This window comes from Sebastes umbrosus, chromosome 3, assembly GCF_015220745.1.
Source record: "Sebastes umbrosus isolate fSebUmb1 chromosome 3, fSebUmb1.pri, whole genome shotgun sequence".
Classification (NCBI taxonomy): domain Eukaryota; kingdom Metazoa; phylum Chordata; class Actinopteri; order Perciformes; family Sebastidae; genus Sebastes; species Sebastes umbrosus.
In genome coordinates this window covers 911275-937830 of record NC_051271.1, presented here as the reverse complement: position 1 = coordinate 937830, position 26556 = coordinate 911275, and the positions used below count along the sequence as shown (strand labels likewise).

The 26556-nt window shown below is 44.0% G+C and overlaps 2 protein-coding genes across 3 annotated transcripts in view; both read left to right on the top strand.

The window, feature by feature from the left end:
* LOC119484981 (NACHT, LRR and PYD domains-containing protein 12-like) overlaps positions 1-26556 on the top strand; it is a 956516-nt gene that overhangs the window by 683436 nt on the left and 246524 nt on the right. The gene's annotated exons all lie outside the window — the stretch shown is intronic.
* On the top strand, positions 31-22234 carry socs7 (suppressor of cytokine signaling 7). Of its 2 annotated transcripts, XM_037764220.1 has the most exons (10): positions 31-1732; positions 4337-4416; positions 8906-9010; positions 11331-11465; positions 12041-12186; positions 13520-13688; positions 18265-18393; positions 19358-19493; positions 20087-20230; positions 21333-22234. In XM_037764220.1, exons 1-9 carry the CDS (start codon positions 174-176, stop codon positions 20205-20207), a joined length of 2580 nt encoding a protein of 859 aa, XP_037620148.1. In that variant the 5' UTR covers positions 31-173; the 3' UTR covers positions 20208-20230; positions 21333-22234. The 2 variants fall into 2 exon arrangements, with proteins under 2 accessions (XP_037620148.1, XP_037620149.1); XM_037764221.1 differs by lacking the exon at positions 11331-11465.

The window sequence follows — 26556 nt, the reverse complement described above, 5'->3', positions numbered from 1 at the left end:
AGGATCTTTATTCTAGGAGCAGGATCTTTATTCTAGGAGCAGAATCTTTATTCTAGGAGCAGAATCTTTATTCTAGGAGCAGAATCTTTATTCTAGGAGCGACAGAATGTCCTCCTCGGTTCGGTTCGCTATGTGACTGTGTGAAGAGCAGATCTGAATCCTGAGGAGGAATCATGATGAACAACGCGCAGCAGCAGGATATTCTGTCGCCTGACTTCGTGTTGATGCGTCTGGTGTCCGCGGCCGAGGACGACCGGCTGCTGGACCGGGAGAACGGGAACCTGCAGCCGGGCGGAGGAGGGATGGGGACCGGTACCGGTATCGGGCTGGGGAAGGAGGTGCTGGGTCTGTCGGGGCTGGAGATCAGCAGAGATCCGACTGCAGGCCTCGAGCATCTGAACAAAGCGACGCCGAGCAGAGACTGCACGGCTGCACCTGACATCGGAACCGGGCCCGGTACCGGTACCGGAGGTCCGGAGAGCCGAACCCCGCTGAGCCCTCCTCCTCCCCCGCAGAGCCCCCTGCAGGCCCCGGGCTTCAGCCCCGGCCTCCGGCCTCAGCTGCTGCTCTTCTCCAGCATCCTGCGCACCGCAGACGGGATGCTGGAGCTGGACCTGGACCGGCCCCATCGGAACCAGCCCAGGGATGCTCTGGGTCTGGGTTTGGACCAGCAGAGCCTCCCTGGGTCCGGCTGCTCCGGCCCGGCTGCTGTCAACAACAACACCCTGAGACCCGGAGTCGTTCTGCAGCCGGACCGGACCGCAGAGCTGCAGGATTCTGCGGAGCTCTGCGGTCGGAACCGGCTCATCAGAACCCCCCCAGACTGGCCCTTAATGTCGGACAGATCCAACCCGCTCATGGTGGACTCTAAGTGGGGCTGCGCCTCCAGGGACCGGGACCGGGAGGGAGCCGTGTTGGAGCTGGCCCGGAGGTTCGGAGAGCTGGGGGTCGGCTCGGTTCCGAAGATGCTGCTGAAAGCCGGAGAGTGCGCGTGTCAGGGGGGGGCACACAGACCGGCAGGAGGAGGACCAGAACCCGGGGAGGACCCCACAGAGACCAGCGATGCTCTGCTGGTTCTGGAGGGGCTGGGCAGCGGGGATGTATCCGGACTGGACCTGGACCAGGACCTGGACCAGGACCCAGAGGACGAGGACGGACGCAGAGAGTTTCTACTCAACAGGAAAAGAGAAATAGTCCAGAAGATGTCCGGGTCTTTCTCCATCAGCAGCTTCCAGGAGCAGCTGAGGAGGCAGGTGGAGGAGACTCACCTGGGCGGACAGGTGACTCACCTGGGCGGACAGGTGTGCAGCCTGCACGGCGGGACCGGGACCGGGAACGGGACCGGGACTCCATCCAGCCGGCTCTCCGGAGACTCCCAGGTGGTCTCTCAGGTGTCAGCCACGTCACAGTCACACACACCTGTCCAGAACTCACCGTGGATCACCAGCCCGAACCTGAGCCAGGTGTCGACCCCCAGCAGGAGGCGTGGTGGAGCGGACCGGTCACCCACCGGCTGGTCCGGGTCCGGGTCCGGCGGGGACAAGACGCTCAAAGTCCCGGTGAAGTCCAAAAAGGGCTCGTTGAAGATCCGCCTCAGTAAACTGTTCCGGACTAAAAGCTGCAGCGGTTCCAACCACCTGCTGGACAAGAGACCCTCCGTGTCCTACTCGGTGTCTTCTGCCGGCAGTCTGTTGGACATGGCGAGCTCACCTGGAGCTGAGGACGCAGACAGGTGAGCAGCTCCACATCAGACACACCGTAAACCATCTGTTAATGTCCAGCAGGACTTCAACAGTATGAACCTGTTATTGATCAAAACTTTACTGTTAATACTAAAGAAAAGCTGTTAAATGAATAACTGACTATAATGCATTCTTAACAAAATATCATTTTGGGAAAAGTGTCAACAAGTCTATTATAGCCTTATATAGTGCCTTTAATTGTATTTAGTGTGACTATTCCTATCTGTAACCTGCTAAGTCTATTCATCTAGGCACAAAATAATGTTTATTAAAATATATGCAAAAAATAAATAGTGTATTAAAACAAATCAGTAAGATAATGTAAAAGAAAGGTGAAAAACAGCTATATAATGTATCTTTAAACAATAAATTAACTGTAAAATACTGGAATTAATAAAAAAGCAAACAGTATTATTCATTAACAGTACAAAGCTGTACATTTCAGCAACAATATAATAATGTTAATTTTACAATAACATAAAGGCAAACCCTGCTGCCAGTTCTTTACTGTTATTTTACTGGGACATTCTTAACAGTGTAAGATAAGATACGATAAGATAAGATAAGATGAACCTTTATGAATCCCTGGAGGGAAATTCAGGTGTCAAAGCAGCAACATCAGCAAACAGAGTGAAACACAGGAGAGGTAAAGGTAAACACATTATAAAAACAATAATAGAGATATAAAAGATACAGAGTAAATGGGTGAACATAGTGTGTACAGTCTGTCAATAAATAAATGTAATATGTACATATGTGCAGTCTATAAAGAGGTATATAGGATGTATAGTGTAAAGTAAGTGTAACGTGAGCCAGTGGTTAGAGTCCAAGATGGTTGCAGATAGTGCATGTTTAAAAGCAGATAGTGCATGTTTAAAGGTAGATAGTGCATGTTTAAAGGCAGGTAGTGCATGTTTAAAGGTAGATAGTGCATGTTTAAAGGCAGGTAGTGCATGTTTAAGGGTAGATAGTGCATGTTTAAAGGCAGATAGTGCATGTTTAAAGTTCTTAAAGTCCTAAAGTACATGGCCATAAACAGTCATCTTCTTATTTCCCACTGTCAGTGAAGGCAACCCTCATGCCAGGGGAGCAATCAAGGCCAAGATCTGAACCGGTGTAAAACTGCAGAACCAGCAGTGCTGCACTTTATAACCGGACATATTATATGCAATATTTCTGCTTTCAAATGTCCGTTCATGAGTTCCGTCTGATGTCTTTAGATCGGTAATAAGAACTCCCCAAAATGGGAGATTGTTTTCAAAGACAGGTCAGGAAGACATCAGCAGGAGGAAAAACATTCAGTATTTTAAAGGGACTGTTTGTAAGAATCAGAAATGTCTTGTTAACAGCTTCACCTGTGTCCGTTAAGTCAACTAAAGTCAGCGTCCTGTTGCTGGCACTTGTGTTCGCTCTACATAGACATGAAGGAGCATCACTCAACACAGTGAGGAGACACACGTCAGCTAAAAGCACCATATCACTCTATATTTCAGCTGCTTGGCAGTAATGTTAGCTGACCAGACCAAGGTCTCTCCATGAATCAATGCTGATCCTAGTGTTGGCTTTTCCTGCCTCAGCCTCCCGACCGCGGCCGGAGGGAACGGGGGAGACGCCGGAGTTTTGGTGGGAGACGATAACGTTTCTCTCTGCGGAGCCCCGTCACTTCACAAGACACGGGAAACCTCTGTTGGTCTGGAGGAGCTGCAGCAGTTATTTCTGCACAAACGTCCACTGAACATTCACTAGATATTCTCAGAGCTAAACTAACTCTTCTGCAGTGTGGAGTGAGCAGCATGCACGGGAGAGGTGGAGAGAGAGAGAGAGAGAGAAGGAGCGTGGTGTGTGAGTGAAGGCAGGCAGAGGAGCAGAGGAGCAGAGTACAGCAGAGACTCCGGTCCTGGAGACCAAAGCTACGGTCTCCCCCGCGTCCTCCGACCGCGGCCAACACTGTTTAACAGCTTCACTAGATACAACCAAGAGGTTTTGGTGCTTCACTGGAGTTTGTGTTGGAGTCTGAGTAGATTTATACGCTTAAAAAGTTACAAACAGTCGCTCTAGAAGAAGCAACCCAATGTGACTGTTTTGAGGACTCACTCAGAGTCCAGCCATGTCATTGTCTATTATTGTTTTCTTGATTTAACTCCTTCAGCCGGCAGTTTATCGGCCTTCTCTCAAAGAATCCCAAAAACTTTTTATTGATGCAAAGATTTTTCAGACCATTTGTGGCTCGTCGCCCTCTCTATATCCCTCTCTATATCCCTCTCTATATCCCTCTCTATATCCCTCTCTATATCCCTCTCTATATCCCTCTCTATATCCCTCTCTATATCGCTCTCTATATCCCTCTCTATATCCCTCTCACTGCTTAGTCATTATTCACAGCGGCACACTGGAGGAAGGCTATGATTAAAAAAACATAGCTTCACAAGTCCTGACTGCCGGAGCTCAGAGCATCAAACAGAAGAAGCTGCAGGACCCAAAACTGCTCTCAAACTGAACCTCTGCAGCCACTAACACTTTCTTCTTCTTCGCACTCCAACTCTCTTCTTCTTCTTCTTCTTGTTCTTGTGCCTGTCTTGATGTGTGTCCTGCAGCCACAGCCAGCCCAGACTGACCCGGGCCCACAGTGCCTTCTCCCCTGCCTCCCTCGCTGCCTCCCTCTCTGCTTTCACCGGTAAGAGCTGCTCGCTGCTTCACTTCTAACTCTGGTTTACTCACAAACTCTTTCTTTACAGCCTAAAAAAACCCTCCCTGACACAGAACACTCCTCTCCAAACTCTCTGCAAATAAAAATGACATGTTATTTAATACACTAAAACAGCATGTGAGATATTTTAGTACGTCTGAAACCTCAGTAGCTTAAAAGATAAGAAGTAGCTTCAAATGGAAGAAGTCAAAATGACATTAAAACTGTACTTAAGAAAGACAGAAATGTTGAGTAAATGTTCTGCCTTTCTTCCCTCCACTATAAAGTCCAGTGGTGGAAAGACTCAATACAGCAGACGCATTTATAAAAGTATAATTAAAACCTCTGAATACAGAGTATCAGAGGTTTGTTTGACATACAGTAGATAGATCTTTATTTTGTGCTGTTGTGCAGCAGTTGCAGCACAAAGTGGGAAGGAGTGCAAATATTAGATATCAATAAAGAATACAAATATCAACAAACGGAAATCAAGTAATCACCTCTGATCCACCTGTCTGAAGTCACTTTAACGTTATTCACCATAAAACACGATCAAAAGGCTGTTTTAAAAGTCCATCAGCTATTTTGAATGAATCGTTTAAAGGACATTTTCATGCAAAAGTGCCAAATAATCAGTTCCAGCTGCAGCGTTGTGACGACGTCCTGCTTTTCTCTGTTTCATGTGACAGGAAAATCAATATTGAATTGTTGATTAAGAGAAAAAAAGAAGCTATTTGAGGACGTCGCCTCGTGTTATAGGAAACTGTGACGGGCGTTTTCACCAGTTTCTGATATTTTATAGATGAAACTATCAGAGCTGCCTCCTCTTAGTCCTCTAGTCGGTCGTTTTGTTCTCAGTCCACTAGTCGGTCGTTTTGGTCTAAGTCCACTATTCGGTCGTTTGGTCTCAGTCCACTACTCGGTCGTTTTGGTCTCAGTCCACTAGTCGATCGTTTTAGTCTCAGTCCAATAGTCGGTCATTTTGGTCTCAGTCCACTAGTCGGTCGTTTTGGTCTCAGTCCAATAGTCGGTTGTTTTGGTCTCAGTCCACTAGTCGGCCGTTTTGGTCTCAGTCCACTAGTCCGTCTTTTTGGTCTCAGTCCACTAGTCGGTCGTTTTGGTCTCAGTCCACTAGTCGGTCGTTTTGGTCTCAGTCCACTAGTCGTCGTTTTGGTCTCAGTCCACTAGTCGGTCGTTATGGTCTCAGTCCACTAGTCTGTCGTTTTACATTTACTCAACATTTCTGTCTTTCTTAACTACAGTTTTAATGTTCATTTTTGTCTACTTTTAAGCTGCACTTCTGCTCCTCTACATTTCAGAGGGAAATATTGTCGGCTATACTTTTTATTTATGTGACGTCTGTAGTTACTTTGCAGCTTAACATTTAAAATATAAAACATATAATGAGCTCATGAGATAAAATGTCATAAAACAAGCTGCCCAACAGTATAAATATTAGTTCCACCTCTATCCAAGGCACCTCTTCTAAAAAGGCATATATATTTAAAAAAGAAGAATTATAACTAATTGCGACTTTTCGGTTGCCAGACTTTGGCTGGTGCATCCCCCTTTAGAAATATAAGACATAGATACATTTTGCTGATAATAATTATGGCCATAAACTCCAGTAAACTTGTAAAGGGAGACAGGAGCATTCTTAAACTATTTGTTTGTTTGTTTTTTCCTTCACTGTCGATGTTTGTCCTCATCACACCGACGGGGACAAACAAGGATGACCTTTAATTCAGGATTTATGGGATTCAGTTTCATTTGGGGAAAGTGAAACGTTAACGCTGTGTGACAGAGGCGGCCTGTCATCTCCATCTGGTCTTCTTTCTTCACAGTAATCATATTTTAGGGTAGCGCAGTCGTATTGGCTAATTATACGTGAAGATTCCCAGCTGATATCAGTATGTCTGTACGTACAGTGATGGCGACGTCGTGCTTGTTAAGTTGAATTCACGTCGTTGTTGCTGGTGTGCCGTCAGATTATCACACGCTGACGACATAGTTCACATTAATGATAAGGACATTTTGGAAAAACGCTTGTTTAGTGTCTTAGTTAGAGTCGGATGAGAAGATTGATAACAGTTTCATCTCGCTGCGTTCAGAAATGTTGAGCTTGAAGGTATCCTACTGAATATACCAGGGCTCAGCAACCTTTACTATCAAAGAGACATTTTAGGCAAAAAGAAAAAAATCTGTCTGGAGCCGCAAAACATGTGATCATTGTGATGAAGGTAACACAGTTTATAGTCTCAGTATATAGTTTATAAGTCTAATGCAGTGAGGGCCAAAGAGACAATGTACTACGGAGTATTAGGACCACATTGAGGGAAAAAACATCTGAGATTTACACAATAAAGTCAGAATATTACGAGAAAAAGAAAATAACACGTAAAATTACTACTTTATAATATTATGACTTTATTCTCTAAATCTCAGATTAACTCTGTAATCTCTGTCAGCAGTGTTGCTGTTGTTGTTTTCACTGTTCCCCCGTTCAGTCCTATGAGAGCATGAAGCCTAAATGACTCGACCTCCGAGTGGAAAAATAACCCGGTGATCTTCCGCATCCATTGGGCCCACGCAGCAGGCGCAGTAGCGTCCGCTCGGTCACATGACTCGGTCACGGAGTCACAGTCGTCACACCGTCGTCACACCGTCGTCACGGCTTGGCGCTCCAGCCTCGGTCTGGGTCTCACTCACATGAAGAGACGAAGGGAAATAACTCTGGATTCAGCTGTTGGTGCGTTTTAATGATTTAAATCAGGACTATCAGAGTGTTCATACTGGGGAGTTGATTCACCTCAAAATAAATGATCCTCTGAGTTACAGTCGTCTCTTTCCCAATAGAAGTCTACGGGGAAAAGTGTTTTTGGGCCCGGTGGCATCATGTGACGGACACGGAAGTTGTAATTCGACCGTTTGGCCACTACGTAAATTTGCTTCAAAGCCCGGCGCTCTTCCTGGGGGGGTTGGTTTAGCACCTTTAATCATTATAAAACAATTAGAAAAACATCAAGCTGTGGGTTTTATTAAACCTACCTTTGTACAGAACCAGGCTAGCTGTTTCCCTCTGTTTCCAGTCTTTATGCTAAGCTAAGCTTCATATTTAACAGACAGACATGAGAGTGGATTGATTCTCTATGCCCTTTTAAGTTCTAATAATAAAAAGTACGAGAGCAGGCAGCATTTCCGGTTTAAAAAATGTATTTCTAAACATCTGCAACCTTCAGCTGTTCTCACCAGTCAGCCTGTGTAACTGGTGCACCAGATAAGATAAGACACAAAGGCCTCTGGGTAAGAAGGGCGAGGAGGTCTGTAGCTCAGCTGGCAAAAATGATTTAGCTGACTTTATGAGAATCGTCCCACAACCTCCGCAGGGCTCAGGAGGACATGCTGATGTCCCACATCGCTCCCAGATCTCAGTTCCACTAAGTCCACTTCTTGAATATGATGGTTTTTGTAGTTTAACGAGCTAACCTCCAATTAGCCAGGAACATTAAAGCTAAGGCAACATGTCACGCTGGCGGCCCCAAAGGAGCGACGGGGACTTCAAACCCCAGAAGTCCTGTGCAGAAGTGTGCTGGTGTTTACCAACCCAGCCGGTCTGTGATGTTTCACAACCCCAAAAAACAGAAGCTGAAGAGATGATAGAGGAAGAGATGTGAAGCGGGAGAGTCCAGCTCGGCGGTGGGGATTTCAATTTGTTTCTTTCCGTGCCAGTAAAACATCCCCCGACTGCAGAATCTCACTTTGGTGAACAGTGAATCTGCAGCATCTCAATTAGCCGGGATGGGATGTTCCTTCTTTATTGCAGTGATTCAGGCTGATTAGCTGGGTGTAATTCTCCATCAACATCCTGCCTGGTGCAGCTTTAATGGCACTCTGCAGCGCAGACAGAACAACACACAATCACAGAAACACCAGCCAGGACCGGGTCTCCTGTCTCTGGTGTTTGTTAGCTGAAATATCCATAACAGCTGTGCATTTTGCAATAAAAGCATCCCATTAGGCACAGATGTAGGTTTATATGTTATGAAAAGATATAGATATCGGGGCGCTGCAAATATGGCTCCTGAAAATGGCCAAATAGGCGCTAAATATTCCTAAATGTTGCTGATTTTATGAGTCTTGATGATTTCCAAGAGTGTGTTCAAGCTGATCAGATGAGATGTCAGAAGATCACAGACACGTTTTTATTACCTCTTTATTTTTTAAAGGTGCTTTTTAAAACTTTTAACCTGAGAAAAAGCATTATTTACCGCTAATTATTAAACCGTCATTTCATTATTATTAACATCTTTTCTTTCTGAATGTGAATCTCTGGTGTTGAATAACAATCTATATCTTTTCATAACATATAAACCTCCTGTGCCAAATTTGATGCTTTTTATCGCAAAATACACAGCTGTTATGTTTGACTGCCCCGTTCTTTATGTCACTCTTCCTCTCTTCTGTCCTCTGGCTTCAGGTGAGACCGTTTCTCTGGTGGATGTGGATATTTCACGGCGAGGGGCGAACACGCCACACCCTCCCACGCCTCCTCCTCCTCCACGCCGAAGTCTCAGTTTGTTAGGTACTCTTCTCTCCTCCTGTTCCCGCCTCATCATCATCTTCCTTCAACAGACACACATAATGATGTCATATGGTAAATGATATGCAACACAGTCTCACAGCAGGTCGGGAATACATTAATGAATTTCACTTTTTCTTTTTGTGACGCTCAGCACGAGTTTCAACAACTTATTTTTAGTGCGTTTTCCTGCAAATGTTAAAGCAACGTGTGACGATAAAAAAACAAAAAACACAACCCGTTTAACGGGATCAGAACGAGGCTTCGTACTGAAATAGTGTCGTGACGCCTCATAGTTTCCATTGTTCTCTCTTCTGTGCTGTGTGTTTGTGTTTTAACCGTTAGTAACGGGGCTGTCTGAACACCAGGTAGCTCGTATTTATGTTTCACTAATGGACGCCACGTATACAACTACACCTACTCAAAGTGACAATAATCAAGTGAATATCTTCATCTACATCGTATTTAACTTCAGCCTGTCTACGTTTAGATGTTGTTAGATCTTTCTCTCTCTCAGTCATGTTCTTACTGATCAGTTTAGTTTTCTGTCGTATGTTTCTGTTGTAATCTGATTGGAGAAGCTTTGAAAGGTCAAACTACAGATTTCATTTGAATCTGACTGAATGGATGAGGACAGAGTTTCCTGTCTTATCGCGGTAAAAGAAGGAGCACGTTGGTCCGGTGTTTTTTGTGCAGCGGCACCAAAAACCAAACACCCAAATCAGAGTTCCCCGCTAATCAACAGCATCAACACTGATGTGTGTTAATATATGGAAATACATCTACTGTAAACAATGTGAGAAACATCAGGGCCTGTTTCAACTCCTTATTTATAACTTCTTTGACCCTTCAGATGGTTTCTGCTGTGAGCCGACTGAGATTCTCTGTTTTATCCTCTCGGTTTGATTTAAAAGATCTATAGTTACTGTCAGACAGAACAGACGATGTCGGTCTGTTAACTTTCATCTCCTCCCTGATCGGATACTTTAGTTATGGTTTCTAAATAGAGGAATCTTATTGGTCAATATTAACAAAGAGGTGAAGTCTTTTAATTTGGTGGACTGAGACTTCCTGTCTGATGGTGTTGAAAAACTCCTTCCGTCCTTCCTTCCTTTCTTCCTTCCTTCCTTCCTTTCTTCTCTTTTTCCCTCTCTCCCTCACCCTCTCTCCTCCTTTCTTCACATGTTGAATTTTCTTTTTGTTTCCTTCCTTCCTTCCTTCCTTTCCTTCTTGCTCTCTCCTTTCCTTCCTGTCCTACCTCCTTCCATCCCTCTCCTCTCCTACCCTTCCTTCATTCCTTTCCTTCTTGCTCTCTCCTTTCCTTCCTGTCCTACCTCCTTCCGTCACTCTCCTCTCCTGCCCTGTTATCCTTCCCTCCTTCCTTCCTTCCCTACTTCCTTCATTCCTTCCTTCTCTCCTTGCTCTCTCCTTTCCTTCGTGTCCTACTTCCTTCCTCCCATCTCTCTTCTCTCCTGCCCTTGTTTCCTTCCTTCCCTCCTTGCTTTCTCCTTTCCTTACTACCATACCTCCTTCCTTCCATCCCTCTCCTCTCCTACCCTTCCTTCCTTCCTTCTCTCCTTGCTCTCTCCTTTCCTTCCTGTCCTACCTCCTCCCATCTCTCTCCTCTCCTACCCTTGTTTCCTTCCTTCCCTCCTTGCTTTCTCCTTTCCTTACTACCATACCTCCTTCCATCCCTCTCCACTCCTACCCTTCCTTCCTTCCTTCTCTCCTTGCTCTCTCCTTTCCTTCCTGTCCTACCTCCTCCCATCTCTCTCCTCTCCTACCCTTGTTTCCTTCCTTTCCTCCTTGCTTTCTCCTTTCCTTACTACCATACCTCCTTCCATCCCTCTCCACTCCTACCCTTCCTTCCTTCCTTCTCTCCTTGCTCTCTCCTTTCCTTCCTGTCCTACCTCCTCCCATCTCTCTCCTCTCCTACCCTTGTTTCCTTCCTTTCCTCCTTGCTTTCTCCTTTCCTTACTACCATACCTCCTTCCTTCCATTCCTCTCCTCTCCTACCCTTCCTTCCTTCCTTCCCTTCTTGTTCTCTCCTTTCCTTACTACCAAACCTCCTTCCTTCCATCCCTCTCCCTCCCTTGTTTCCTTCCTACCTTCCCTCCTTGCTTTCTCCTTTCCTTACTACCATACCTCCTTCCTTCCAATCCTCTCCTCTCCTACCCTTCCTTTCTTCCTTCCTTCCCTTCTTGCTCTCTCCTTTCCTTCCTGTCCTCCTTCCTCCCTCTCCCTCTTCCTCCCTCCCTTTTTTCCTTCCTTCCTTCCTTCCTTGCCTCCTTGCTCTCTCGTCTCCTTGCTGTCCTTCCTCCAGATGACATAGCCGGGCCTCAGCCGGGTCCTTTCCTAGTGAGCGTTATGGGCGCCTCCCTGCAGTCCCTCCCCCTGCCTCTCCCTCCTCCTCCTCTTCCCTCCCACGCCACCATCCAGCACAGTCTCAGCCTCAACGGTAAGACGTGGCGGTGAATCCACGCCGTCGCTTCCTGTCACTGAAGCATGGCAGTGAATCCACGCCATCGCTTCCTGTCCCTAAGACGTGGCAGTGAATCCACGCCGTCGCTTCCTGCCACTGAAGCGTGGCGGTGAATCCACGCCGTCGCTTCCTGTCACTGAAGCATGGCAGTGAATCCACGCCATCGCTTCCTGTCCCTAAGACGTGGCGGTGAATCCACGCCGTCGCTTCCTGTCACTGAAGTATGGCGGTGATTCCACGCCGTCGCTTCCTGTCACTGAAGCGTGGCGGTGATTCCACGCCGTCGCTTCCTGCCACTGAAGCGTGGCGGTGAATCCACGCCGTCGCTTCCTGTCACTGAAGCGTGGCGGTGATTCCACGCCGTCGCTTCCTGTCACTGAAGCGTGGCGGTGATTCCACGCCGTCGCTTCCTGTCACTGAAGCGTGGCGGTTAATACACGCCGTCTTAGTTTATTTTTGTCTTTCCACTAAAAAAGAAGAGAATTAAAATGTTAAACTAACCTCACGCAGCACCTTTAAATGTTCTCTGACATTCTTCCTCTCTGATTTAGACGCCTTCCTCCGGGCCCTCCCTCATTCCACCCCGTCGCCGGCTGATGCTGCGCCCCCTTCCAGACAAGCCCCGCCCCCTATGTTGTGCGCCCTGCGGCGGTCTGAAGCCAGCAACTTCACCGCCAGTCTGAGAGAGCTGGAGAAGGTACGACTCAGTTTCAGTTTCAGTTTCATTCGTTATATGTCTTTTTTATTGTGTTGCACCTGCTGAACTAATTATTTAGATTATTTTCATTATCGATGAATCTGCTGATTATTTTCTCAATAATTAATTAATCTTCTGGTCATAAAAAACATCTGAAAATATTATTGGGTGGGAAAAAAATCGATTTGAATATGTAACACATTTCTTTTTAGTTTTTTTTTTAAGATTTCTAAATAGATGTTTTAATGCCAGAATCAATATATTTGCTAAATTTGAGTCTGTGGAGGTAGAAGGAAGTTACCGCTTTTATTGTTATATATATATATCCGTTCCGTATCTGTCAACCGAAACAAACCGCAGCGAGCCCTAAAGGAGGAAGTATAAAACGTTGGAGGGTCTGCGTATACAACCTGAACCCTCGCATGTTAAACCTGTGTTTGAATCAGCAGAAGGAGGGTTAGTAACGTTAGCTGTCAGCAGCCGTTAGCAGCACAGTCCTGACTGGTTAAATAACGGAGCTACTAACGTTAACGGAGGTGCCATTGAGTTATTATTATGAGGCGTTCAAGCTCTGCTCAGTAAAATTACTATTGGACGAAGGTAAATTACAATGTTATCATGATGCGTTCAAATGTAATCTTGTAAAAAAAAAATGTTTTGGTGAGAAACTTGAATAAATCCAGTTGTTTGTAGGAGATGTTTTCCCAGAAATATAAAATGAAAAATAGAGAGAGAATTATGACTTGTTTAACTTCATAACACCAACTCAAACACTAACTTTAATCAAAGCAAATATTTAATAATCATATTCATTTGAATTGTGTGTTTTTATGCAAACAACCACTATAGACGACGATAACCAAGTACAGTACGGTACTGTGTACAACATAGTTCTCCCCCAGAAGCTACGGTGTAATTACAACACTGTAATTTACCATGTATATAATGTCAAATATATCAAACACTGAATGACATCAGATCTAAAATGTTAGTCCTTCATTTAGCTCAGAGATTTCAAAAGTGGAAGATACAATTTCTGAGTGGTAGACAAAAATAAAGACTTACCTGCCACAGTGGCAGGAAGTGAAGAAAGTTAACTTCAGACCCTGGTGGAGTGAACCTAATGACCCAGGGAAACAAACTGTACATTTTACAATACTAGAACATGAAACCCTTTGAAAGGCCTCCTTAATGCGTCATATTATGAGGATATTGAGCTGTGGAACACAGATACGCTCCTGTGAGTACGAGCATGTCGGCTTGTTGTGGTGACAGTTTGAACTTTGGAGAGGAGAATAAAGAGATGAGATTGTTCCTGTCGGTCCGTCCTCAGTGCGGCTGGTACTGGGGTCCGATGAACTGGGAGGACGCGGAGATGAAGCTGAAGGGGAAACCGGACGGATCCTTCCTGGTCCGAGACAGCTCGGACCCCCGATACATCCTGAGCCTCAGCTTCAGGTCGCAGGGAGTCACCCACCACACACGCATGGAGCACTACCGAGGTCAGACACACGCACACGCACACGCACACGCACACGCACACGCACACGCACACTCACACACACACACACACACACACACACACACACACATCACATGTCTGTACACTAACTGACAGCAGGGTGCACGGTACATGCATGTGATACTGTGGATATCCGCACAGATGAACGTGTTCACACTTGTGAGCATAGAGCCTCCACAGTCTTACATTCTAGGCTGCAAACACTTGCAGAAGATGAATTTTACATCACGTAAACTCTTCTTGCTATATGCAAGGGATAATGTACAGCGAGCCTGTCATTGTTGTGAAAGAATTACTTATTACTTATTACTTACTACTTAGGGCTTATTTCACGGCTACTTACTGAAGAAATCAATATTTTGACACAAAAACGGTCCTCCATCAGTCCGACATCAGAACCGCGCCCATAGCAACAGTCTGTTATACGTAGCAACAGTCTGCTATACGTAACAACGGTCTGTTATACGTAGCGACGGTCTGCTATACGTAACAACGGTCTGTTGTACGTAGCGACGGTCTGCTATACATCGCAACGGTCTGCTATACATAGCAACGGTCTGCTATACATAGCAACGGTCTGTTATAAAGAAATTACAGCCCGCAGAACGCCGTGATTGACCAATCAAAATCAAGTATTGAAAACAGCCGTGTAATAAATTAAACAAATTAATATAATAACAATTTAACCGAAACACCACAGCTACCTGCCTAACCCTAGCCCTTAAACTAATCTAGACCTTAAACCTATTTATTCAAGGATTCAAGGTTTTATTGTTGTAGCTCCGCTCCGCTCCACACACCAAACATAAACTGATATTCAAAATAGTTCAATCAGAATATAAACACTGAAATAGGCAATACATTAGAACAAAGTATATAGAAGTACAGCACTTCCCTGCCTATCTTGCATTATGCTGGCATATATGTGCAGATATGCAGTCATAATGCATGCTCACGGCAACTCATATACACACATACACACACACACACACATACACACACACACACACACACACACACACACACACACACACACACATACACACACACACGATGCCTATAGAAACATGTGCATCCATAAGCTGGTCATTCCACACGTCAGCCATGTATAATGTCACACCACCACGATGAGTCACAGACGACATTTAAGCACACATGCAAGCTGACCACAACCGGTACATACTGTGTTTTATGGATATGAACATAAAACTTTACCTGATATAATCTCTTAAAATCTGTCTTTAATGAAACAGCAAATCATCTGAAAAGGTGTGAAAGTTCAGTCTGGACCCTGGAAACAGAAGTAGTCTGACTACTCAAGGCTCACTTACTGTTGTTGTCTCATGGTCTTCCTCAGTGGATGGACTTCGCTGTGTGTGAATACATTTGTGATTACATTTTTCTCGTACATTTAAAAAATAAAAAACCTAACTGATGACCGATTAGTGGAGAAGAGTCGAAATAAATTGAGGCAAAAACTAGTTTGGACAAGTCAAAATGTTGTTTGGAGACTTTGTGATTCCAGTTTATTTAAAGATAAGTTTACATTTCTATTTAATTTTGTATTAAAACTATAGTCACATGGCCCATAAAATTAGATTAGAGTAGATTCAATTGTTGTCATTGCACAGACTGCAGTACTGAGACAAGAACAGGCAGTTTAGCGTCCAACCAGAAGTGTACAGAGTAATATAATATAATATAATATAATATAATATATAGAATGTGGAATAAACAGTAAGAGGTATGAATACATTGGATATATAGAGTATGAGCAGTATGGATATTATTAACATATGAATATTCTAAGATACATACAGTATGATCATAGTAAGCAGTGCAGGTATAGGTATTAAATATATTGTGCAGAGTGTAATTACAAGTAATACTAACAGTAGGATAGTCTATAAACAGCTGGAGGTATGATATGAATACAGTGTATACACTATAGATCTGATATGTACAGTATAGACGGTAGTAAACCAAGGTGCAGAGTGTATGTATTACTTCATTGAAACAGGTTTTGCTTGCTGTAATTATTTCTGTTCATAAAGACTATTAAAAGACGACATGTTGAGTTAATCAAATCTACTGGTAACTTCCAAAGTTACAGTCTTTTTAGTACAATAACTACAGCAAGAGAACCCTGGTTCAGTGAACATATGGAGACCTGACTACTGTTTTAGGATAGCCTTGAAAAAGTGTGAACCAAACTATTAACATCCAGAGACGAGACGGAAAATGAGAGAAACTGGAGGAAAGCACAGCTGTCTGTGCAGCCTGTCAGTTGGCTGTTTGTGATTAATTAACAACAACAGAAGAGTCAGATTTTGCCACTAAAGTGATGCAAGAATAAGCGTCGAACAAGAGAATTGTAGAATTATCTTGAATAAATACTTTTGATTGCATTCAGAATATTTTGTCAAGTAAAATCACAAGTCTTTATTGACTGTTTCCTTAGTATAAAGACACAACACTATCTGTCGTTAGCAGCTCAGTCCTGATTGGTTAAATAACAGAGTTACTAATGTTAACGGAGGTGCCACTGAGTTATTATTATGAGACGTTCAAGCTCTGCTCAGTAAAAAAGATACAACATTATTTGTATATACAGTATATATATATTTATTACTTCTCAATACACATATACATTTATGTAGTAAACATATAAATAAGTGATATATGTCCTGTTTACATTACAGTTTATTCACTTGGCAATTACTGTACAAATATATATTATTTTATTTTATGTTTTATGTATGTTATATTTTATCCCTTTATTCAAACTTCTGCACTTTGTATGTGTTAGATTCTCGTTTTTTACGGCCATGTTTTTTCTTTTTATACATATTAATTGAGTGTTGCTGGAGGGAGCCTGACATCCAAGATTTTCATTTCCAACGACTGCTTCTCTTTCAATGTTGTGCATTATGACAATACTTGAAACTTTCCTAAATAAACCTCTAAACATGTTAAATGTAATATTTTCAAGGTAATAACCAAACACTGTTACATTTATATTATAATAAGCACATTATTGTAGCTTTGCACACACTGACAATAACAAGAAGAGAACAACAGGAAACCACAAGAGAAGAAATAAATCACAATAAAGTCAAACACGACACGATGCAGTAAGGTCACACTACGACACCGCAGCATGAATAACTCACATGACACCACATGCATATCTGCACACACGCCACACGTGTGAAGCGCTAACAAGGTGACTCATGAAAGATACATGAGTTACACACACACACACACGCACACACACACACACACACACACACATGCACACGTCCATAAACGAGGCTCTACATTAATGAGTCATCATCATAACGCTATAGAGTCATGCCTGGAAACACATTCATTATTCAGACGTGCAGCCCCGACTGACACAACGCGTTCACATCAACACGTTCACATCAACGCCATCACGTGTGCATGAACGCATCGCGGCCTGACGTGAGGAGTCAACAGGAAGTCAACAAACACACACCAACTCTGCTGCATGTGTGTAACCGCAGACCGCTGGCTTTTATTCTGAAATTATATACTAAACATTCATTTTAAGCAGCGACATAAGCGTCATGGAGAAGGTCAAACATCTCAACCACTACTGGATGGATTGCTGTGAAACAGGGCTTCACGATTAGGACTAACATGATAGCCACGATTATTTATCACGATCATTCGTTGATTTTAGGGACAAATCCTTTTTGTTGCACTTCCACATTTAAATAAACCGAGCGCTGCTCTCTCTTCCATGTTAAGCTACATTTCTGCTGATGTACCGATCTTCACATTAAAATGCGACCGGTCCTTATTCACAGTTTATCTCCGAGAAGAAAAATGAAATTGTTCCAGAACTTTTGGGCTGGGAGAACTTTAACCCTTTCACAGTTTTCACTTCATCCAAGTTAATTAGAACATTTAACTTATTCAGCATTCGGTTGTGCTTAGCTCCACCCTCTCGTATCATTGCTGGTGGAAAGAAACCAAGATGGTGACGGCCAAAACCCAATATGGTGACGGCCAAAACCCAATATGGTGATGGCCAAAAATAAAGATGGCGATGACAAAAAAACAATATGGCGATGGCTGAACTCAAGGCTTCAAAACCGCAGCCCACAAACCAACGGATGGCGCCACGGTGACTACGTCCTCCTCTATCTCTCCAGTCTGTGGGCGGGACCGCTCCCTAAAAGTGAAGCCAGAACGGAGCACGCATTTTAAACATCGTGGTCGATCATGTTCATTTAAATGTGGGAAGCAAAAATCCTGATTAATATGTGATTATATGTGCAGCCCTGCTGTGAACGTATATTCAAGGTCCCCAGAGGATGAATTCAGTTCACTCTGCTGAAGCATTTTCTGTGAAAGAAGAATACAATTTCTCAGTAAAAAGAGAATCACAGTTAAAACTTGGAGGCTGATGTAGGCAGATAACGTGTACGTGATGGTCTGACTGTTTGTTTTCTGTATACAGATGTTTAATGTTTCTATGATTAATAGATGATAACATAAAGAAAAACATTCCTCTCCGTCTGCAGGGACGTTCAGCTTGTGGTGTCACCCCAAGTTTGAGGACCGCTGCCACTCGGTGGTGGAGTTCATCGAGAGAGCCATCATGCACTCCAAGAACGGCAAATTCCTCTACTTCCTGCGCTCCAGAGTCCCAGGTAAGATATAGGTCATATATCAGAGTCCCAGGTAAGATATAGGTCACATATCAGAGTCCCAGGTAAGATATAGGTCATATATCAGAGTCCCAGGTAAGATATAGGTCATTTATCAGAGTCCCAGGTAAGATATAGGTCACATATCAGAGTCCTAGGTAAGATATAGGTCATCTATCAGTCCCAGGTAAGATATAGGTCACATATCAGAGTCCTAGGTAAGATATAGGTCACATATCAGAGTCCTAGGTAAGATATAGGTCATCTATCAGTCCCAGGTAAGATATAGGTCACATATCAGAGTCCTAGGTAAGATATAGGTCATCTATCAGTCCCAGGTAAGATATAGGTCACATATCAGAGTCCTAGGTAAGATATAGGTCATCTATCAGTCCCAGGTAAGATATAGGTCATTTATCAGAGTCCCAGGTAAGATATAGGTCATCTATCAGAGTCCTAGGTAAGATATAGATCATTTATCAGAGTCCCAGGTGAGATATAGGTCATATATCAGAGTCCCAGGTAAGATATAGGTCATCTATCAGTCCCAGGTCAGATATAGGTCATATATCAGAGTCCTAGGTAAGATATAGGTCATATATCAGAGTCCCAGGTAAGATATAGGTCATTTATCAGAGTCCCAGGTAAGATATAGGTCATCTATCAGTCCCAGGTCAGATATAGGTCATATATCAGAGTCCTAGGTAAGATATAGGTCATATATCAGAGTCCCAGGTAAGATATAGGTCATTTATCAGAGTCCCAAGTAAGATATAGGTCATCTATCAGTCCCAGGTCAGATATAGGTCATCTATCAGAGTCCCAGGTGAGATATAGGTCATCTATCAGACTAAGTGCAGTAATACGTTTGTGTGTGTGTGTGTGTGTGTGTGTGTGTGTGTGTGTGTGTGTGTGTGTGTGTGTGTGCGTGTGTTTGTGTGTGTGTGTGTGTGTGTGTGTGTTGCAGGGCTTCCTCCCACCCCGGTCCAGCTGCTGTATCCTGTATCTCGCTTCAGCAACGTGAAGTCGCTACAACATCTCTGTCGCTTCTGCATCCGTCAGATGGTCCGCATCGACCACATCCAGGAGCTTCCACTGCCCAGGTACACCGCTGCTATGCTGTCATGTGACCATTCAGACACACACCTGATGACACATACTGTATACACACCTGTTGTCAATCATTTTAGAACTCATGGACCAGTGGTTCACGGTTCCCAACGCGTCATCAGAGTTTGTCTCTTTACCTCTTTGTTGAGTTTTTAACTCTTTAATGAACATTTTGTTGAGTTTTTAGCTATTAAGTAAACATTTTGTTGATTTTCTAACTCTTTAATGAACATTTTGTTGCGTTTTTAACTATTAAGTGAACATTTTGTTGAGTTTTTAACTCTTTAATGAACATTTTGTTGCGTTTTACTGTGTCACAGACGGATGGAGACACAGTGGGATTGTTGCTGTGCTTAACATTATGTATAATAATGAAATTACCCTCAGGAGAATTAGTTTGTCTCAGACCTCCATGATTTTAGTGATGATGATGATGATAAGCCCCATGCTAATATTCTAGCATACAGTACGCTATGCTGAGTGATTCATTTCATATTACAAGTGTTAATACTACAAACACACTCTACAGACACTTGGCTGATTGTTGATGTTTTTTGTTCTCATGTTTATCGCCCCCTCTCTCCAGACCGCTAATATCCTACCTGAGTAAGTTTTATTACTACGACCCCGAGGAGGAGACGTACCTGTCAATCAAGAGCATCCGGAGGGCGGTGGGAGCAGATCAACAGGCCGAGTCGCAGACGTAGCAGCAGAGATCTTCTCAGCTCAAGTGAGTGTCACTCGGGTATATATATATATATTACACAGGCTACACAAAACATTCAACATTCATCTTTTTGTTCCTTTGTCTGCTTTTCCGAAAAAATCAATTGTTAGGAAAAGGTTGAATAAAAAACATCTCAGAGGGACTGTAGTGGATACCAGTACACCAGTGGTGGAAAGTAACTCAAATACTGTACTTAAGTACAATTTCTAGGTACTTTTGCTTTACTCACGTATTTAATTTTAATGTTACTTTATACTATTGTACTTTTTACGCCACTACATTTATCTGACAGCTTTAGTTTATAGCTGTGGCGAGCTCAAACTGCGCTGTGTCGCGAGCATAGATGGCGCTCTACCGCCGGGAAACAACAGGTGGTGTAGCTCTTATTGTCGTCCGGGTGGAAACAGTAGAGATTATACACACTGTTCAGTTCCAGAAACAGGTTGAGATAACGAAAAGGAAAAAAAAAGTGAGAAAATTTGCCATAATCAGGAGAAATACGAGAGAACTGTGACCCCGGGAGGAAACTGGGAGAGGGCGATGAAAAGCAGGAGAGTTGGCCTCACGGTTTTGCTGTTAACAAGATATTTATGATTCTTACATTGAGTCCCTTTAAGTAGGAGAACTTTTTCTTCCACTGGTTGACACAAAACAATTTTGAAGGTATGATTAAGTCACCTTGTGATTGACGGTCTGGGAGTTGTCCGTGTTTTCGTCTTGCAACGTTAATTGCATTTTAAAGACGGCCGCTGAAGCTGTGACATTTGTTTGTTTGGCTGAATGAATATTTCTTTGTTTTCTGGCGAGGAGTTAATGAACATTTTGCACAACGTTGGTGGTGCCTTTGAATAAATCTGCTACCATTTAGTCAAACATCGTGGATGGTGTCTGTAATCAGAGATATTTGAAGGATTGGTTTCAGCAAACAACCGCCACACTTCTACATCTTGGAAGCAGAATGTGGAGGGCTGGAGGTTTTGGAAAGAGTTGGAACTGCTACATCATCATCATCATCATCATCATCATTTCATTCATATGAAATGTATTTGTTCTACTATATCTGATCACATGTGAATGCAGCTTCATCCTGTCTGTGTCTCTGCAGGTTTCTGTATGGAGGACTGATCTGTACTGGTCTGCCAGTCTTCCAGCATCAGCCAATCAGAGTCCCTGGATGTGTCTCAGTGTCTCCAGCTGGACTTGGACGGACCCGCCTCTCTCTTGGACTCGGACTAACAAAAAGGATGGACGAGCGTTTGCGGCCGGACGGCGGGAAAACTGTCAGCGAGACGTTGAGATGCAGAGGACGCCGCCTCGTCTTCAGACGGACCGCAGAGACGTTCTCGCCTGCCGAATGCGTCTGTCGGTCTGAAACAAAAAAGGAGAATTCTGAACTTGATTTCCTCCTGAACTGGACTTCTAAAACACACAATGCACTGGTCAGTTTGTACAACCGTTGTTTGCTGCCGTTTCCTTGTTTTTCCTTCCATGCTGTCAAAAAGAGGAGAGATATACACACTGAGGCGGGGCGGCAGAGGCCCGGCGGCAGAGGCCCGGCGGCATGAGGCCCGGCGGCAGAGGCCCGGCGGCAGAGGCCCGGCAGCGAGGGGGGTTTAGAGAGACAGGCCGCCATGTTGGACGACCTTTAACCTTAAACTGGGTTTGATTTTCTGCCTTGAAATAACTACATTAAATTGTTAGCCTCAGAGCTAATGAAATGCTAATGTAAATTAAACGTATCTGACATAAAATCAGTTTAAGATTTAATTCAAGACTTTATTCTATTTTGTTTTTTTACGTGGAAGGATTTGATGAAATCTTTACAACCTCTCATCTTAAACTTTAAACTCAAACATCTCAACCTTTGGATGGTTTGATTTAGTCTGATTATAATGCTGCCTTTAAATGAAACTGGTGTTTGCAACACGGGAAGTCGTGTACACGATATTCTCGGCGTTCAAGTGGTTAAGTCGTGAGAACACCGCTGCTAAGCAACGGCAATATCAACGTTACTGTCGGCGACTAGAAGCCACAGAGGCTAACGATTTAGCAAGCTAGCTAGCAGGTAACATAATGCAGGAAATGTAAAGACATAATGACAGAGGAAGAAGATGAGGTCGTTGGAATATCAACATTTTCCTCAGACATATAAAACTAAGAAGAAAAATAATATACAACTAAAATTATATTAACTTATTATGCACCGAAAAACGAACTTCCAAGGCCTCCGCCATTTCCGACAACGTCAACAAACACGTTCATACGGACTCTACTGGTGAACACGGTAAACACAACACCACCTGAAGGAACCAGTAGAGGAGTGTTGTTGTTTTTAATTATATGAACGTAGCTCGCTCGCCGCTCAGCTAGTTGATAAGCTGCGTCCGATACTCAGCACCAGGTGTCCTGGAGCTGCCGGAGCTGCAGAGCTTTCTGGTCTACTGAAGCTCCTGTTGGTGGATTATTTGGTATCTGTTGCTCTTTTATTAAATGATTTCAACACATCATAGTTGCTGTTTACATTTGGACTTTGATTCACTGGAATAGAGAAAAATACACCAAAGAAAATACAATCTACATTAAAACAAACAGCTGATTTTAACACGGTTTTATTCCAAACAGCTCGTTGGAATTAAAGACAAAATAATGCAAAAAGGGAACCATGTCAGTTCTTTATAATGTTAAGATGATGATTATTATTTTATTATTCTTCATCAAGGACGTGTCCTTATGATTAAAGCCCTCATGCTGATGGGAAGGAAACAAAAATAAATCTTCTACATTTTCTGATTTAGACAGAAGAGAGTTTTAAAGCCTTTGTGAGTTTGGCGTTCCTGTACTGGGAGGTTAGGAACCACATTTTTCCCACAATGCCCTGCCTCAGAGTGTGTATATCTGCCGTGACTCATCTCTACCTGTCAGTTTGATTTGTTGAAATGCCTCCAGGTGTATTTTGCTCGTTCTATTTCTCAGAACCCTGAAGCAGTGTTTTCAGTAAAGAAGAAGAAAAATAAACGTTGGTGTGTGGCTTCCTTCTTCCATTTCAATATTTACATTTTTTTAATATATATTTCTTCATTATTATATTATGCGGAGCCCCCCTAGACCCTAGACCCTAGACCCCCTAGACCCTAGACCCCCCAGACCCCCTAGACCCCCCAGACCTCCCAGACCCCCTAGACCCTAGACCCCCTAGACCACCCTAGACCCCCTAGACCCCCCAGACCCCCTAGACCCTAGACTCCCCAGACCCCCTAGACCCCCTAGACTCCTAGGAGAACATTTCTATTAAGTTGTTCCCTTGAGTTAGTAACTCGTTCCGGGAAGTTTGAGAGAGGATGCAGGGAGAGGAGGCAGTGAGAGGAGGCAGGGAGAGGAGGCAGTGAGAGGAGGCAGGGAGAGGAGGCAGGGAGAGGAGGCAGTGAGAGGAGGCAGGGAGAAGAGGCAGGGAGAGGATGCAGGGAGAGGAGGCAGTGAGAGGATGCAGGGAGAGGATGCAGGGAGAGGATGCAGGGAGTGGAGGCAGTGAGAGGATGCAGGGAGAGGATGCAGGGAGAGGAGGCAGTGAGGGGATGCAGGGAGAGGATGCAGGGAGAGGATGCAGGGAGAGGAGGCAGTGAGAGGATGCAGGGAGAGGAGGTAGGGAGAGGAGGCAGGGAGACGAGGCAGGGAGAGGAGGCAGGGAGAAGAGGCAGGGAGAGGAGGCAGTGAGAGGAGGCAGGGAGAGGAGGCAGGGAGAGGAGGCAGTGAGAGGAGGCAGGGAGAAGAGGCAGGGAGAGGAGGCAGTGAGAGGAGGCAGGGAGAGGATGCAGGGAGAGGAGGCAGTGAGAGGATGCAGGGAGAGGATGCAGGGAGAGGATGCAGGGAGTGGAGGCAGTGAGAGGATGCAGGGAGAGGATGCAGGGAGAGGAGGCAGTGAGAGGATGCAGGGAGAGGATGCAGGGAGAGGATGCAGGGAGAGGAGGCAGTGAGAGGATGCAGGGAGAGGAGGTAGGGAGAGGAGGCAGTGAGAGGATGCAGGGAGAGGAGGTAGGGAGAGGAGGCAGGGAGACGAGGCAGGGAGAGGAGGCAGGGAGAAGAGGCAGGGAGAGGATGCAGGGAGAGGATGCAGGGAGAGGAGGCAGTGAGAGGATGCAGGGAGAGGAGGTAGGGAGAGGAGGCAGGGAGAGGAGGTAGGGAGAGGAGGCAGGGAGACGAGGCAGGGAGAGGAGGCAGGGAGAAGAGGCAGGGAGAGGATGCAGGGAGAGGAGGCAGGGAGAGAAGGCAGTGAGAGGAGGCAGGGAGAGGATGCAGGGAGAGGAGGCAGGGAGAGGAGGCAGGGAGAGGAGGCAGGGAGAGGAGGCAGGGAGAAGAGGAAGGGAGAGGATGCAGGGAGAGGATACAGGGAGAGGATGCAGCGGGACAAAACAGACACGACTGTGTGGTGAATAAGGTCAAGTGCACTCTTTGGGGGAGAAAAGGCCTTTATGAAAAGGGCCGGCGTGCATTGTGGATGTGAAAGGAGTCACAGGGAGCGATCCAATGAGAAAGAGGGACAGCTCATGGTGAAAGTGCTGGAGGCTCAGCGATGATGTGGACGACAGATGGGACATGAAAGCTGGGATCATGTCAGCCGTTCGGAGCTCGTCGGGTTGTTGTGACCAGAAACACAAGTCTTCAGTGTTTAAACCCCCCCGAGACCGTCAGGAAGGAGGTTAAATAACGCTCCAAAGTTGGACTACGTTTTAGTGAGGAAAAACTGTCATGTCCATTTTCAAAGGGGTCCCTTGACCTCTGACCTCCAGATACAGTATGTGAATGAAAATGTCTCCAAATATCAAAAGTTTTTGATCCCAAATCACAACATGTCTTCTTCTATGGTGTTCCTGAAGGTCTTGGTGTCTTAATGTGGTATTTTAGAGGAATATTGATAATTTTTATCAATTCTCCAGTGGTAAAAAATGGTTAAATTTAGCACCAAATCTGTGGAACAAATGGTATCAACACAACAATTTATGAGACATAATAGAGCATGGAGAGGACCGTCATATACTTCTATCATCATGTTATAAACCCTGATACACTTTTACTATTGTGTAAAAGTGCTGAGCTGCATCTCAGATTAACCTTCAGGTTCTCAGCTTTCAGATGATGTTCACCACTTCTATGTGACATCTACTGTGGACCTGCTATCTCCCCCTAAAGACCCCCTGGACCTCCCTAAAGACCCCCTAAAGACCTCCTGGACCCCTAAAGAAGACTAGAACGGCTCTATTTTGGGTCCCAGAGAGTTAATATCTGATCTGAGTCCAAGTAACCAGTCTGAGTTTTAATCATCGATATGTGAAAAAGTAATAACAAAACACTGTTTTTGGTTAGAATTTCAATTTTAAGGTCAATTCTTTGGCTGATGAAGCTACGGTGGTGCAGGTTGTACTGAATAACAACAGGATTCAATAGACAATAGCTTACATACTAAACATGTTTGAGCCAGGCGGTGGTGGAACGTAACTACGTTCACTCTATTGTACTTAAGTACAAATTTGAGGTACTTGTACTTGAGTCTTTTATTTTCATGTAACTTTCTACTTCTCCTCCACTACTTCTTAAAAGGAAATATTCTACTTTTTACTCCACTACATTTATCTGACGGCTTTTTTTACTCGTACAAAACATACAAAGAACTTATAAAGAATGATCTTTTGTTATACAGTTTATACAAGTACAGCTGAAACAGTTAGTGGATTAATAGATTAGATACTTGACAGTAATAGTTTATATACATTTTAAAAATTCTAATTAAAAAATGTTTTACAAAAACACCATAAACCATTAATAAAAAAATGGGAAAATAAGTTGCCCTTTTAAATGCCTGATTAAAACCTGTATTCTGTTATTTATTTCTATTTTTAAACTGCATTTTCAAATAGAATTTTAAATTTCATTATTTATTCATGAATGAATTAATGTATTTTTACATGATGTACTTATTGACTGTTTTATGGTATTTTTGTAAATCCCTTTTTAATTTGAACTATTTATTGATGGATTATTATTATTATTTTTATAATTCTTCTTTTTATTGCCAATTCAAATGTCAAATAATTAAAGGGACTGTTTGTAACTTTTTAAGCGCATAAATGTACCGGGTTGGGACACATGCGCGCTTGCGTGGGGCTGAAGTCTCTCCTCCTCTACCTGCTTGCCTTCACTGACACAGCGCGCGTGTTCTTGCGTTCTCGCTGTCTTGCTCCTCATCTCCTGTGCATGCTGCTCACTCCACACTGCAGAAGAGTTAGTTTAGCTCTGAGAATATCTAGTGAATGTACAGTGGACGTTTGTGCAGAAAT